The following is a 16,405-nucleotide window of genomic DNA, read 5'->3' as shown; positions in this document are numbered from 1 at the left end:
ATAACTATACTACTTTCCTTGTTTTTCACAACAGGGAGTCAATGGACATTGCCAACTTTGAAATAAAGCTGTAGAAACTTGAAAATATCAACCTTTTACTTTTATTCTCGTCTTGTTTAGTCTTTTAGAAAATAAAATATATTATTGTAAATAAACATTTATCTAAAATTCATTTATTCCTGCCATTTCACCTATTTTTTCTATTAGAATATAATTAAATAAATTAATATTTAAAATCCAGGCGCCTATGGCTCAAAGGGGTCGGGTGCCGACCCCATATGCCGGAGGTGGTGGGTTTAAACCTAGCCCGGCCAAAAACTGCAAAAAAAAATAATAATAATAATAAAATAAAATAAAATAAAATCCATATGATCCTGCTTTGCAGATTTTATTCTGTACCTAACTTTCCATATATGCAGAGAAAAAGATCAGTCTTGATATTTAGCAAGTGCTAACAAATGTTAATTCTGTATGGTAAGATTGAGGTAACTAGTGAAAAGCTGTTCATTTTATTTTTCATTGAACTTTTAAATAATGCTTGAGTTTTAAATAGTGCAGTTTAATACTTTTTACAAAAATCACATTATTCTTTTATCTAAAACTTATTTTAAAAACAAATCAAGAAGCAACATCAATAAAATATGAAGAAGAAATATGACAATACATTTTTACTCTATAGTATAATACCCTTTATCATTACCCTCTATCATAGGTTCATTTGAGAAAATCAAATCAACCTACTCAGAGATGAAGCAAAATTAATGAGTTAAAAAATTAGAATTCATAATATAAAAAGTTGGTAATCTTCAATAAATATATACATATTATGTTTAGAGAAAAGATAAATGTAAATTTTAAAACAGTCTTGGAAAAAGCATAAGCATAATTTATTTAATAATAAATTGTATCTAAAATCCCATGTCACTATAGCAAAGAACAAACAGTAGCAGGGGAATGGAAGCGAGGAAATGATTATGTCTGAACACAAGCATATGTATACACCCACGTCTTTGTGTGGTGGTGACAGACCCGGTGGAAAAATAAGAAAGGACGTTATAAAAACTAACACCTTGTCTATCATGAGAGGAATGTTTAATTCATACAAGATTATGGCAAAACTGATAAATATATACTCATAGATTTAAAGATAACAGATATATGTCTGTGTACCATCCAATACACTGAACAACATAAATACAAAGAAACCTCAATTCACATATAAGAGATGAATTTTATTTATTTATTTTTGGAGGCAAAGTCTTACTCAGCCGCCCTGGGTAGAGTGCCATGGAGTCATAGCTCACAGCAACCTCAAACTCTTGGGCTCAAGTGATCCTCTTGTCTCAGCTTCCCCAGTAGCTGGGACTATAGGTACCAGCCACAATACCTAGTTTTTCTATTTTTAGGAGAGATGGGGTGTTACTTTGCACAGGCTGTTCTCAAACTCCTGTGCTCAGGCAACACACCTGCCTAAGCCTCCCAGAGTGCTAGGATTATAGGGATAAAGAGATGAACAATTGTGTTAAATAATGTAAGAAGTGAACAGTACTGAAAAAGATGAAGAAAAATCAAATATATCACTTAAAACTACTGTAATTGTGTTAATTAAAAGACAAAGGTCTTTTAAATGGGTTGAAAAATCTAACCAAATTCTTTATTTTTTTTTTTTTGAGACAGAGCCTCAAGCTGTCCCCCTGGGTAGAGTGCTGTGACCTCACAGCTCACAGCAACCTCCAACTCCTGGGCTCAAGCGACTCTCCTGCCTCAGCCTCCTCCCACTACAGGTGTCTGCACAATGCCTGGCTATTTTTTGGTTGTAGCTGTCATTGTTGTTTGGCGGGCCCGGGCTGGATTCAAACCTGCCACCTTAGGTGTATGTGGCTGGCGCCTTAGCTACTTGAGCCACAGGCGCCGAGCCACCAAATTCTTTTTACAAAGAGACACACACTAAATAAAGTGACAGTTTAAAAGAAAAAGCATCCATAACCCTATACCAGTAACTAATAACAGATTGAATTCAAAGCAAACAAATGAAAAGAGCAGCACAACACTAAAAAACATTAAATAGGAACAGATCAATTTTTAAAACTCACCAAAAAAATAACTATTATAAATGTAAACTGAATAACAGAGTAAGAATGATTATTCAACAAAAAAACTGACAGAACAACATAGTAATGAAAGACTTACATTCTACTCTTGAGCTGTAACAGAGGAAAAAATCAACAAAAAATGCAAAGGTTCTGAAAATCAGGATTTATACTTTGCCCAATTTCTAGGAATATTTACAAATCTATGTAACATATTAAGCCATAAAGAATATCTTTAAAACTACATAATAGTAAAAAGTGTATAGGCTCACATTCTCTTCCTATAATGCACACAGATGGCAAATTAGCAACAAAAGTTAAACTAAAAAGGTAAGAAAAAAATCACTTCGAAATTAAAAATGTTCTCCTAATAACTTTGCTCTTAAAGAAATAGGATCTTTCCTTCTATAAGTCTTAGTTTTTTCATACTTAAAAAATGTTTTTCAACTGAAAGACCCAATAAGGTCTTTCTAGCCATACCCTTTCCCCTGACACATACACCCAAACCACAAGGATGTTTACCAAGCATATACCATATGTTCAAATTTCTGATTATTCAGTGTGATGCATGGAAGTCGAAAAGGAGTATATAATCTAGTGGGGGAGTTAGGAACATCAAACGCAGTCACAACATAATTAAAAACGTGACAGAAATTCCGAGGAGACCATGATAAGGAAGGAAGGCTTCTAAAGATAGAAGACATTTGAAGATCCAGAGAAGAAACAAGAAAAGCATTCTGTTCAAGAACACTAACTCAGACGGCGTCTGTGGCTGAGATAACAGACGTGGCAGGTTCAAACCCAGCCCCAGCCAAAACTGAAAAAAAAAAAAAAAAACACTAGCTCAAACTCAACAGTAATCAGTAGGAGGGAGGGAAGTGGTAAGGCTGGGTTAATTCACACCTATGGGTATGACGCACACATTCAAAGTAAAGGGCACAATTATAACTTTGACCTGAAATGTACAAAACAAATTATGTGACCAAAACATGCATACCCCTGTAATATTCTGAAAATGTCTTTAAAAGAATACTGTATCAATGAAAGCTAAAGAGCAAAATGGTAAATACCAAAGTTAAAATAAGTTTCTATTTTGTACACAGCCTAGCAAGAAAACCACTCAAGTAACAGACCAAATTGTTTACATTAGAAAAAGAGCTGCAATAAGATTTTAAAGCACTATGGCTTTGGCTGCCAATTCAAGTTAGGAAAGGTTCTCCTTGCTTCCAACTTTTATTCAAATAGACTTCCAGTTTTAGGTATATTTGCTATCTCTAGAGAGAGTACTATTACTGATAAATGATGGTCAGGCTTTTCTGATTCTGTAAACCTGCATACTTACTTCACATTCTCATAATTTAAATCCCCCAAATTAAATTAGAATGACACCATATAAGCAAGAATGAGATTTACTCTGAAAAGGAAGAAGGAAACACAAATTTAGAACTGGTATATAATAAACAAAGTGAAAAGGATGAAGACTGCCAAGTAGGTGGGAGTGAGAGGAAATAAAGAATCTTAGTTTCTGAGCAAAATGCTGTTATTAAGTATAATTGCATCAACTTGATCCAAATTCAATATTTCTTATTCATTGAAAAGAAACATATTAAAATAGCAGCAATTTCCTTTATAAATAAACACATTCAGGCAAGGAAGCTTCTACTGAAAAGGTTTAACCCTAAAACTAATAAAATACAAGAGAAAAATTATTTCAGTGCTTATAATTTCAAATAACTTCTAGATGTAAATATACTATACCTAAGTTGGTAATAATTACTTTTAAAATTCTAATAAAAATTACAATGAAATTCTTCCAAACACAGTCTAATTCCATCTTTTTAGGTTAAATTATATTAAAAATAAGAAAATCTTCAGATGAATAATCAGAATTTATTGTTATATGTTAATTGTGGAAAATACTCATGCTAATATTTGAACTTATTAAAATAATTATTTTTAACTGTGACCTTAAAAAAGCTATGAGGTATAGGAACCTTTACTCACAAGTATCTAAAATAAAATGTGACAGGCTACTTTGCACATAGCATCATTATACGTACTACATGTAAATTTCATTTTTCACTCATAATAATTTCAGTTAATATTGGGGCTTTAACTTGTAAGACACATTGGAACAAAAACTAAAAATTACACAATAAATATCTGATGAAAAGCCACATCATTGCGCTTCCCTGTCTACAGTGACTTTCGAAATGAAATGAGAACACTAGACATAATATATATGTAAAAAAAGTATTTGAACTAAATGTTCTCAATAAGGCGTTTTTATCTATTATTCTACTATGCTCAAAATACACACAAAAACCCCAATGATTTTTAAGTATTTAAAGGTATTGGCTCCTGAAGGGCAAGAAGATTATAAGCCAAGACAGGCTGCGTAACCACCAGGGTAAATTTTTCTTCTTCCACCTGAATGGTCAACTGAGGGGGGCCAAAGAAACAGCTCTTGGATGGATATATGGACTGCCACAAGAATTACTCTTCCAGGAGAGAAACACTTGACGTGGCCCTGTTGGCAAGATGTTTTTCCTGTTCTAAATCCTCCTAAGTAAATCTGATGCAAAATGTCTGTTGAGTTTAAATGTTTGGTAGAAATAAAAAGGCCATCTGTTGGACATTGCCAAAGCCAATCTCAACATTTTAAATTATTTTTCAGATACACAGTAAGTATAACTTGCGTTAAGTGCACAGCAATTAAAATTATATGATGGCTTTTTCTCATTAAACATAAAGAAGCAACTTCTTTTTAAAACATACACTGTTTTCAAAAGTTTCTATTTTTCTAATATTCAAGCTTTATTTTAAGTATTAATGCAAATATGAATGCCCTTCATTTACCTTTAACAATAATACTATGCACTCAATCCTTTAATGTGAGAGGACAACTCACGCAGGTCAGATTAGAGAGTCATTATAGTTTTTACATACGGTTTTTAAATGAGCAATAAAATATTCTAAATAAGCAGAACTAAATAAATCTGGCAATCTATGAAGTTTTATAGAAAGCTGTGTTTTCTCCATTTGTTGAGATATTTAATTCCTAAACATAATCTGAAATGTTAAAAAATTTGTAAGGATCTAGTCTTTTATACTGATGACCTAGAAAAATTACTCCTTTAGATGTCTTGGCTCATTTTTAATAAACTTTATAAATATAATGTTAAGGTAAGAATTTTATTTTAAATGTAAAATAATCATATTTAAAATCTAAACTTTTTAGACACATGATCATTAGCAATTCTGCATTACTTCACATAATAAAGTCTAAAACAAGGTCAGACTTGTTTTGACCTTTTATTATGAACAAGGGTAATATTCTCACAGGCTATCAATAAATGATCCCTAAATGGGACTCATCAAAAACAGAAATATTTCTAAATTTTAAAGAAAATAATCTATTAAGTAAATCATTTTCTTGAGATCATCAAAAGTTTCATCTTTAATTTATTAAGGACACATATCTTAGTAGAAATACTAAATGAAAATAATAAATAGTGCTAATTAATGCTTTTTATAGCTTAATAATAAAAGTTATATTTTAAATTATGCCTATTATTGACGTTCACACTACAATGCCATTTGTCATTTTTTGGTAAAATCACTTGCCATTATGTCATAAAATTTCTAGAGAATTCTTTGATTAAGATCCTCTATTAAAATGTTTTAAATTAAATCACTTACTGCAAACAGCCAACTCTTACTGCTACAGGAATGTGGGGAAGTTGAGTAGCCCACTTAAGTGTCACATCCTGATAAACATGCAACATGTTATTATGGTTTCCAATCAAAGTATTTATTGTTCCTTCAGAAACTGTAGGTTGAAGATACAGAAAGAGGATACTAAGAAAACAGTCATTTGCATCAGTAGATTAAATCCCTTTGGGGGGATTTATGACACAAACTAATTCTAATATCTTGGTTTTATTATATAAAATTTTTGAGCAATAAAACATTATTTTCTAACATAAAGCTACCAATATCAAAAAGAAAGGACTCACTTTACCGACTTGGAAACTGTAACTAGACAATGGCCAACACTACTGCATTTCATCTAGAAAGCATGTATTTCATTAATATATAACACATTTAAGCTAATGATGTACAGGGCATTCACTACAGATCAGTCTTTCTATCAGACATTATTATTCTGCTTATAAAAGTGTCTAATGTTCTCTTGGAAGCATCTTGAACATTATGGGAAGCATTAATGTATGCTGGAGACCAATTTTACAAGTCATTTTATACTATGACTAACAAAACCAAATCTGCTTTACATCAAATTTCTATTCAAATTTTGAAAGTTAAAATTTCCATTACAAATTCAGTATAAAACTATTTTTCTAATTGTTTAAAATATATGTTTAGGTATAGCATTTTTTGAAGTATATAACAGCCTTGACATATGGAAGAGTAAAAGAAAATCTTTCTACACACCTGAGCAATATGGGAGAAAACAACTCGGGCTACAGTCAAGCTTCTTCATAAATCGAATTTGTCCATTATCCTTAAGGCAAAAAAAATTCCTCTCTCCAAGAACAAAAACAGAAGATGCTGACTGATTGAAAGAGACAATACATATATCAAGGGCTTGCTCTCCAATATTTAGAGTCCAATCAACCTGCAAAGCAAAACTCAAGATCAAGTTGGTTGCTAAACATAGAACATCTCATTTTATTCTCATTTCATTTTCATATTAATACAAATTAATAAACTGCTTTACATAAATCATAAAGATCATCTAATCTCTTCCATGCATGGCCTTTTTTTTTTTGCTATAACCATATTACTAGTATTTTATAGACTCTAGCAAAACTTTGCTCGATGTCCTTATTTTATTCTTTTTAGAATACTACAATAACTCTAAATGCTCCAAGTAGTATGAGATGATATTAGATATTCAGTAATTCAAAACTACTCAAAACATTATCTGTTTTCCTAAAAATCTCTAAAAACAGCTATTGTGTTTACTTTGCAAGTCAAACTTAGTAATCAGTAAAAACTACAGCCATTATTATTGTGCATACAATTTTAGAGAAAGATAAATTAAAATATGTCAATATGCAAATACATTATAAAACTACATGACCATTTTAGTGGTATTTTGCCTACTTTTGCAACTTAAAAAGGATAATCTTAGCACACAACTCATTTTTGGAATGCATATGGAGGTAATAAGCATAATGAAAATAAGAAATAAAAGTTTTAAAAAATCAATGAACATATACACTAGTTACTATAGTAATATAGACAGAGTATCCTATACATAAGAGTTACTCAAAGGTATCCCTGTAACTTTGAAACGTGATCAACACTTAATAAATGCTTCTTAAAAATAATGAAGGAATGAATATAAAATGAGGAGGTAAAAAAGAACTTTTAAGAATTAATTTTCCAAGCAATTAATATTTCTAAATCAAGAAAATACAGAAGAGCAAAGATACACCATTTTGAAAAACATTGGCTAATAGACATATATAGTATATGGCAATAACAGTGAAATAGCTTCCCTAAAAAAAAAAAAAAAAAAGACCTGGACAAGGTCCAGGAAACAAGATAACTCTTGAAGTTAGGTGATAATCAACAAATAATGGATTCAAGAACAGATATGAAGAGTCCTGTCAAGGATACTGACAGGTGTCTGGCCATCAAGACATGATCTTAGGTATTAATCTTATCTATTTTAGATATTTAAAGAAGGTATGAAATCCAGATGGGGCTTGTCAGACAGGCAAATATTGCCTGTGTGTATGTAAGAACAATCTGCATGAGGGAAACAGCATACTGAACAGAGGTAGATACATCTGACTATCTTAAACTGCACAAGAATTCAACACTAATATTTGGCTTGAGTATAATTTACCTATATGAAAGATTCCACTAGACATAAGACATGAATGTCAGTCCCATGGCAGTTATATTTATCACTGCATTATAATAGGCTAGCATTCAAGTAGTATAAATCAGCATCCATGACCCAGGCTAATGAGTGTCTGACTCTGGGAGATGATTTACACACAATGAATAGGCAAATCGTGTTTTTGAGGACAGTCTGAGATGCAGCCACTACGTACTTTCAATTCAGTAGGCTACTTTGAGTATACACAGAGTGAATGCCACTCTGTGAGGCCTTTAGGGAAATACCCTACATTTTGAATTAATGAGTCTCAAAAAACACAGAACTTTGCTAAGAACGATAATAAAAAAATTCTTACATTTCCATCCAAGATGGAGTAATAGGGAAAGGATTTACCATCCTACCTAAAACAAGCACAAAATGTACAAAATACATGAAACAACAGTTTGCAAGGCAGTAGACATCAGACAACAAAGGACAACAATTCCTTAAAGACAAAAAACAGATGAGGTGAGTATGACTGCTCCAGCCTTGAGAAAGTTTCTAGGCAATGGTACAGGGAAAGAAATCTCAAGTAAAGCCCACCAGAATACTTCAATTGGGATAAATACTCAGATTTTAAAGAAACCAAAGCAGTTAAGAGTTCAAAAGCCAGCACACCAAAGAATAGAAAGCTGCATACAGACAGAACTCTGAAGACCTATAAAGAGTTCTGGGCAAATACTTGGCTGAGTACTTATCAGCACATTCATAAAAGGAAACTACCCAAAGGCAGGGAAAGTATCACCTGAAAAGATTACAAGCAATGTGCATACTATTGCTACAGGACAAGAAATACTGCTTACTGGAAAACTTTGTAATTCTGAGTAAATTGGATAAAATAATCAGAAAGATATTGTCTCAATAGTGGGGAATAAGTAGCCCTAGAATGTGCATTTCTCTGGTCTCATTAAGCAAAAGAGATAAAACTATCCAATTAGTTTGTCCCAGGCCTAACCTCAACAACAGTTAGTTATAAGAATATAAGCGTATCAGTATGCTACAAAGTAAAATAGACTCTCTCAGGAAGCTAATAAAAAAAAATTGTAAAACTTACCAAGTAATTGCAAGAAACAGAAAAACGTTATTGACAATTACAGATAAATCAATTTAAAATGACCCAAAGCTAGTACAGATGTTAGAACTGGAAAGCATGGACATTAAAATAAGTACTATAACAGTATTTTATATCTCCAAAAAGTTAAATAGAGAAGATATTTTTTAAAAACACTCATACTGAATTTATAGAGATATAAAAACCATACCAAGTAGGAATTAATACAAAATTAGACAACGTAGGAAAAAAATTGGTGATCTTGAAAATATAAATTATCCCAAATAAAACAGTGAGAAAAAGAAATTTTTAGAAAATCAAATCTGGGAACTGTAAAACAACTTCATCTAGTCTAAATGTATGCATAATTAGAATCCCCAAAAAGAAGAACAGAAAAAGAGGACAGAAAAGATATTTGGCACCTTAAAAGCAAAAAAATATTCTAAGTTTTAAGAAAATTATAAATTAATAGATGCAAGAAGCTCAACAACAAAAAAAAGATATTCTGCAAAAAGAATGGACGATAAAATGGAAAGACACAACAAAAAGTCGTACAAGAGGCTCAACGCCTGTACCTCAGCAGCTAGGGTGCCAGCCACATACACCAGGGCTAGTGGGTTCAAACCCAGCCCAGGCCTGACAACTACAACCAAAAAAATAGCTAGGTGTTGTGGTGGGCACCTGTCATCCCAGCTACTTGGGAGACTGAGGCAAGAGAATCGCTTAAGCCCAAGAATCTGAGATTGCTGTCAGCTATGATGCCACAGCACTCTACTGAGGGCAACATAATGAGACTCTGTCTCAAAAAAAAAAAAAAGTCATACTAGAGATATGTAGAATGTAGAAAGAATATGGTGGAACCTAAGGAAATGGAGGAGACAATCAGTAAAGGTAAAGATGCAATAGATGATATCAAAAATAGGGTAGACCATGGAGAAGAAAGAACCTCAAAGCTAAAAGATAAAATTTTCCAGTTAATCCAGGTAGTTAAAGAGACAGAAAAGAAGAGAGACAAAGCAGAACAGGTGCTCAGAGAACTACAAGACTACATGAAGCATTCAAACATAGGAATAATAGGGATTCTTTAAGGGGAAGAAGATTCTCCCAAAGGAAAGGAAGTCCTGCTGGAGACTATCATAAATGAAAACTTCCCTAATTTTATTAAAGACCCTACACAATCCTTTAAGATGGCTATCAAACCCTGGGTCATCTCACCTTGAACAGAGTCTCTCCAAGACACATTGTAATGAACCTGTCCAAAGACAAGATGAAAGAAAAAATTCTGAAAGCAACCAGTAGTAAGCACCAATTGAGCTACAGGGGCAGAGACATTAGGATGGCAACAGACTTCTAAGCCATAAGAACAAGGTCATCCACCTTCAATATTCTTTTTTTTTTTTTTTTTTTCAATATTCTTAAACAAAACAATTTCCAGCCCAGAATTCTGTAACCTGCTAAACTAAGCTTCAAATATGACGTAGAAATCAAATCTTTTGCAGGTAAACAAGCACTGAGGAAATTTGCCGCAAGGAGACCAGCTCTATGGCAAATACTTAGACCTATTCTCAACACTAACTGCCACAACAAAGCACCAGCAAAACAAACACCCAGAAGATAAAGATCAAAAGTTATCTTCCACAGTGGTGCAAAGGATAAAATGACACAACAGACTTTCACAAAATAAGATGAATAGAAATCCACCACACTTATTATTGGGGAGGCTTTACACCTTTTATATTAACCTGGATGGAGGTAAAACACATTCTTCTTAGTAAAGCATCACAAGAATGGAGAAGCAAGAATCCAATGGGCTCTATTCTGATATGAAGGCAGTAGATGAGCTAATACAAAGGGGAATTAGCAAGTAGGGAGAGGGAAGGAGGGAGAGCAATGGGGGTCACGGTACATGGCACACCTCTTGGGGGTGGGACACAATTATAAGTGGGACTTTATCTAAGGAATGCAATCAGTGTAACCTAATTCTTTGCACCCTCAATGAATCTCAAACAATTAAAAAAAAAAAAAATCCTTCAGTAGGAAGGAAAATAATACCAGATGGAAATGTGAAGCTACACAATTAAAGAGAGCACCAGAAATGGTACCTAGGTGGCTAAATGTGGGAGGTAGATAGGCAAATCTCTTCATGGCCCCCCAATTCAGGGTAAAGTATGTACGCAGCAGTCCCTGCAGCTCCTCCCAGATCACCAAAAGAAAGAACAGAGGAGCCTGGGGGCAGCCCAGTCAGGGAATGTCGACATGACCATCCCTCCATGGGGGGATCAGCAGAACAGGCGGGTTGAGACCTTTGGTCTCCTGATCAGCACTTTAGATAAGGGAAGTTAAGACATTTGCCCTGCAGTGATAAAGCCTGCTTACTCCCTCCCCTTTTCAAAATATATGTTATCAGACCATTCCCAAAGTTCCTTTATTCTATGCTCCAGATTATCCCACCCTCCTGGTAACCAGGCTTTCCCTCTTTTTGAACACAATAAAAGGCCCCTCAGAGACTGGATCAGTGCTGCATTGCCTCAATCTGCCTCTCAGTAATGAGACAATGTATGCCTCTCCAGGCTTCTCAGACTCTAGACATTAAATTGGTGTAGAGTCTCATTACTTTCCTCCAGCATCATCTCCCTTGTTGATCCCAACCTAGGTCAGGGCACACAAGGAACCGTGAAAGGTAAATGGGATATTTTTCTTATAATTGAATTCTCATTAAACTATAATTGATTATTTAAACAAAAATAATTACAACATAATATAGGATTCATAGCCTATGGAAAAATAAAATATATGACAATAGCACAAAGAATGGAAGCAGAGAAAGAGAAGCCTGGTATTATTATATATATTGTATGTTATTATTTATGCACATACATATATAATACATACATATACATTATATGTGTATATAACATACATACATGTTATATATGTATAATATATAATATGCATATACATCATATTATATAGTACATGCATATTATATATTATATGGTAATATTATTATAAATTATAATATACCTGAAAAAAGATAAATACTATAAACTCTTAAGCACAACTAAAATAACAAAACAAAGTTATAGCTAATAAGCCAAAAAGGATAAAATGGAATCATAAAAAATACTGACTAAATCCAAAAGTAAGTAGAAAAATAAGAAAAAGAAAACAAGGCCAGGCACCCGGCATGGTGGCTCATACCTGTAATCCTAGCCCTTGGGAAGCCTTAGGCAGGTGGACTGCCTGAGGTCATGGGTTTGAGACCAGGCTGAGCCAGAGCAAGACCTCATCTCTAAAAATAGCTGGGTATTGTGGCAGGCACCTGTAGTCCCAGCTACTCTGGAGGCTGAGTCAAGAGAACCACTTGAGCCCAAGAGTTTCAGGTTACTATGAGCTCTGACACCACAACACTCTAGTGAGGGCAAGAAAGTGAGACCCTATCTCACAAAAAAGAGAGAGAGAAAGAAAACAAAGAACAGATAGAACAGTACAAATCAAATGGTGAGCTGATAGACTTAAACCTAATCATGGCAATAATTGCACAAAATATAAATGGCTTCAAAAAAGCAAAGAGACATACTATAACATATTGCATTAAAAAGGAAAACCCCACTATATGCTGCTTGCAAAATATGAACCTTAAGTATAAAGAAACAAATAGGTGAAAAGTAAAAAGATTTGAAAAGGTCTTAGATTAACACCAGTCAATAGAAAACACAGTGGTTATGTTACCAACAGACTAAGTAGATTTCAGAGCAAAGAACACTATTAGACAAAAGTATAAAGGTCATTTCATAATGACAAAGGGATTTATCATGAGACATAAAAATCTTAAATGTTTATGCACAGAATAACAGGATTTCAAAAAAACTTAAAAAAATCTATAAATTTCCATGGAGAAACAGAACCATCACAGTTATAATCAGAGATTTCATTATCTCACTCTTAATAACTCATAGAAATTAGTAAGATAAAAACTAATAAGGATTTATAAGAGTTGAGCAACATAATCATCCAACCTAATCTAACTGAGATGTACAGAACACTTGGCCCAACAACAGTAAAAAATGCACATTCTTTTCAGGTGCCCACTGAACCAAGATATTACAGGTCATAAAACAAATATCAATAACTCCAAGAGAATTAAAGTCATACAAAGTATTTTTCTGACCACACTACACTTAAATTAGAAAGCAACAAATAGAAGATGGCCAACTGGAGACATCAGTCATCAGATCATCTCAAACAGAAGTTTCAGCTGAGAATTCATAGCCAAGGAGAAATACTGAGGGAAAGGAGCCAGAATCTATCCTTACCAAAGATCTCAGGGGAAGAAGTGGTGGAGAAGAGCAAGAAGGAGCAAAATTGTGGTAGAGACTGGCCCCCCAAGGGATTTAGAGCCCAACAAAATGTTAAAGTGGAAGTGTTTACTTTTCCTCCCCTCATACCAGTGGCAGTTTGCAGGCTCCCAATCTGTCAGAGAGCCCTTTCTCCCAGACAAATCCAGGTACTGCTGCCAATGGGGAACGTTGGTTACCTTCTTTGGAACAAAACACAAGGCTACAGGCCCAAGAAGGGTTACTTCCCCTTACCACAGGCCTGAACTGAGATGGCAGTGAGTGTGCACACACTGAGTACCTCTATCCAGCTGGAGAAGTCACAGGCCCTCTGTCTTCCTGTCACTGTATCTCACATGAACATTCCCCACCACCCATTTGGACTGTGACAATCACAAAGGAACAGAGAGTCACAGGATAGTAGAAGTGTTCCTAGAGTTCTGATTTGCGGGGCAGGCTGCCCCATGAGGAGAAACAAGTGCTGCAAATGTTTTGTGGGACAGAGGCAGGGGAAAGGTACAATGTCATGCACCAGAGAGCCCTGGCTCATGATCCAAAGTTATCTGTGCCCCTCACAGTAGAAATGCTCCAGACCTTTTGTGGCAATCTCTTCCTCCTTCCCTCCCACACCACTGCCATAGAGACAGCTGAGGCTAATAGGCTACTTCTGCTCAGAACTGGCAAGTGTTAAAAAGGAACCATTAACACAGGACACCGAGAGTGCCTGTCCGGCCTCTGCCATGGCAACTATCACACCCATGCTGGCTACTTCCATGCAGGACCCGCAAGTGTTCCACAGGTGACTATTAAGCCAGGAAACCTAGGAGTGGCTTCCCCACCTCTGACCAGGTTCCACAGAACTCAGGCCAACTCCCTTCCCGCTAAAAAGAAGCAGTAAGCAGTTTCATATTCCCAAACGACAAAAGCAACATCCTCCACTGAGGGAGAGTGGGGCTACCAGTCCTCTCCCCAAGCTGCAAGCTGCCAGCCTGCTTCTGCATCCCTACCCTCCATGGAATCTCCATATTGTTTTCCTTAGAGTGTTACTAATTTACAGTTCCCCCAAAAGTGTACAAGAGAATGAAAAAAATCATTCAACTGTAGTCATCAGAATATATTCTCAGCATGAGGCATGGAGGAGCATCCATAAATAACTGCAAATGAATAAGGAAAGGATAGCCTAAACAAAAGGAAAATCATATGTGGAAGCCTAGAATGAAGGAGAGCTGTGGAATATTTGGAACAATGAAGTCTCATGTGGCTGGGGAGCAGACTATAAGAAATAAATGGAGGAAGACTATTTAGGAGGAGGTCAAAGGACAATTTGATCAGCACTATCATTGTCAACTTAATCATTCAGATATTTTGCTAAGTGCTTTATATACATTATTTATCTAATTATAATATATTATCTATTGTAAAATAGATATTATTGCCATTTTGCAAATGAGGAAACCAAGATTTAGTAAAATTTAACAAATTCGCTCAGAAAGTGTGGCTGTCAAGATCTATCTGACTTCAAAGTCTACACTTTTAACTATTATTACTATGGTGCTCCTAAGTTCGGTGAAAACAATGTATATGTTGTGCTCTGTTTTTCACCTTTTACCACCACTGGATAAAATGTATCTTCATCTCATTCCTGACCCTTTCCATGTTACTCTTCCTTTCTACCATCCCCCTTAACTTCTATATCCTAATACAGAAAATTCTGGTACTCTTACTTCATTGGTATTCTAAATTCCATGTTATTTCTCCATTCAGTTTGTTTCATGTATATCCTCAAATTCACTTCACTGTTTCTATTTCTTTTTCCTAGCTCTCTGTGGAGGGTCTTAAGATAAGAATTCACAATTACCATCTATTACCCAATTTCCATTAAACAGAGAAACTTTCATTCACAATTTTTCTTCAAAGAACTGTTCAAATTATCAAACTTCTACCATTGTCTTTGAGTTAATTCTACCTTTATGAGTTGTGAATTTTTATCTTATATGTTTGGTCACATGCCTGTGAAGTAGCCCAAAATCTTTCAAGTTTTATGAAAAGTCACTGATGCAAGAAGCTTAACAAATCTTAAGCTCCAAAAAACAGGGGGAAAAAAGTATACATCATGAACTAATTGCTCAAAACAAGTAATAAGAGGGCAGTACCTGTGGCTTAGTGGGTAGAGTAACAGCCCCATACACCTAGGGTAGCGAGTTCAAACCCAGCCCCAGTCAAACTGCAACAAAAAAATAGCCAGGTGTTGTGGAGAACACCTGTAGTCCAAGCTACTCGGGAGGCTGAGGCAAGAGAATCGCCTAAGCCCAGAAGCTGGAGGTTGCTGTGAGCTGTGTGATGCCATAGCACTCTACCAAGGGTAACGACTCTGTCTCTACAAAAAAAAGCCCACATCACAAAATCCCAAAACCAGAGATGTTGGCATGGATGAGGAGAAAAGGGAACACTTCCATACTGCTGATGGGAATGCAAACTAACACGTTCCTTTTGGAAAGATGTTTGGAGATTACTTAGGGATCTAAAAATAGACCTGCCATTCAATCCTATAATTCCTCTACTAGGGATATATCCAGAAGACCAAAAATCACTTTATAACAAAGATATTTGCACCAGAATGTTTATTGCAGCCCAATTCATAATTACTAAGTCATGGAAGAAGCCAAAGTGTCCATCAACCCATGAATGGATTAATAAATTGTGGCATATATACACATGGAATATTACACAGCCTTAAAAAAGATGGAGACTTTACCTCTTTCATGTTTACATGGATGGAGCTGGAACATATTCTTCTTAGCAAAGTATCTTAAGAATGGAAGAAAAAGTATCCTATGTACTCAGCCCCACTATGAAACCATAGCCCAAGAATATGGGGAAAGGGGAGAGGAAGGAGAGGAGGGGGGCAGAGGATGGATGAAGGGGGTAATTGGTGGGACCACACCTATGGTGCATTTTATAAGGGTACATGTTAAATTCACTAAGTGTAGAATATAAATGTCTTCTTTTT

General features: G+C 34.9%; 1 protein-coding gene across 1 annotated transcript in view; it reads right to left on the bottom strand.

The window, feature by feature from the left end:
* Positions 1 to 16,405, bottom strand: part of BBS9 (Bardet-Biedl syndrome 9) — a 462,348-nt gene that overhangs the window by 287,338 nt on the left and 158,605 nt on the right. The window contains exons 8-9 of the mRNA XM_003788573.2: positions 6,546 to 6,729; positions 5,793 to 5,922 (exon numbers count right to left, since the gene is read on the bottom strand). Coding sequence (XP_003788621.1) covers positions 5,793 to 5,922; positions 6,546 to 6,729 — 314 coding nt within the window. The remainder of the gene's footprint in view (positions 1 to 5,792; positions 5,923 to 6,545; positions 6,730 to 16,405) is intronic.

This window comes from Otolemur garnettii, unplaced genomic scaffold, assembly GCF_000181295.1.
Source record: "Otolemur garnettii isolate 467f Iridium unplaced genomic scaffold, OtoGar3 scaffold00028, whole genome shotgun sequence".
NCBI lineage: Eukaryota > Metazoa > Chordata > Mammalia > Primates > Galagidae > Otolemur > Otolemur garnettii.
Note: the sequence above shows the minus strand (reverse complement) of the source record. Positions and strands in the feature narration are given on the sequence as shown.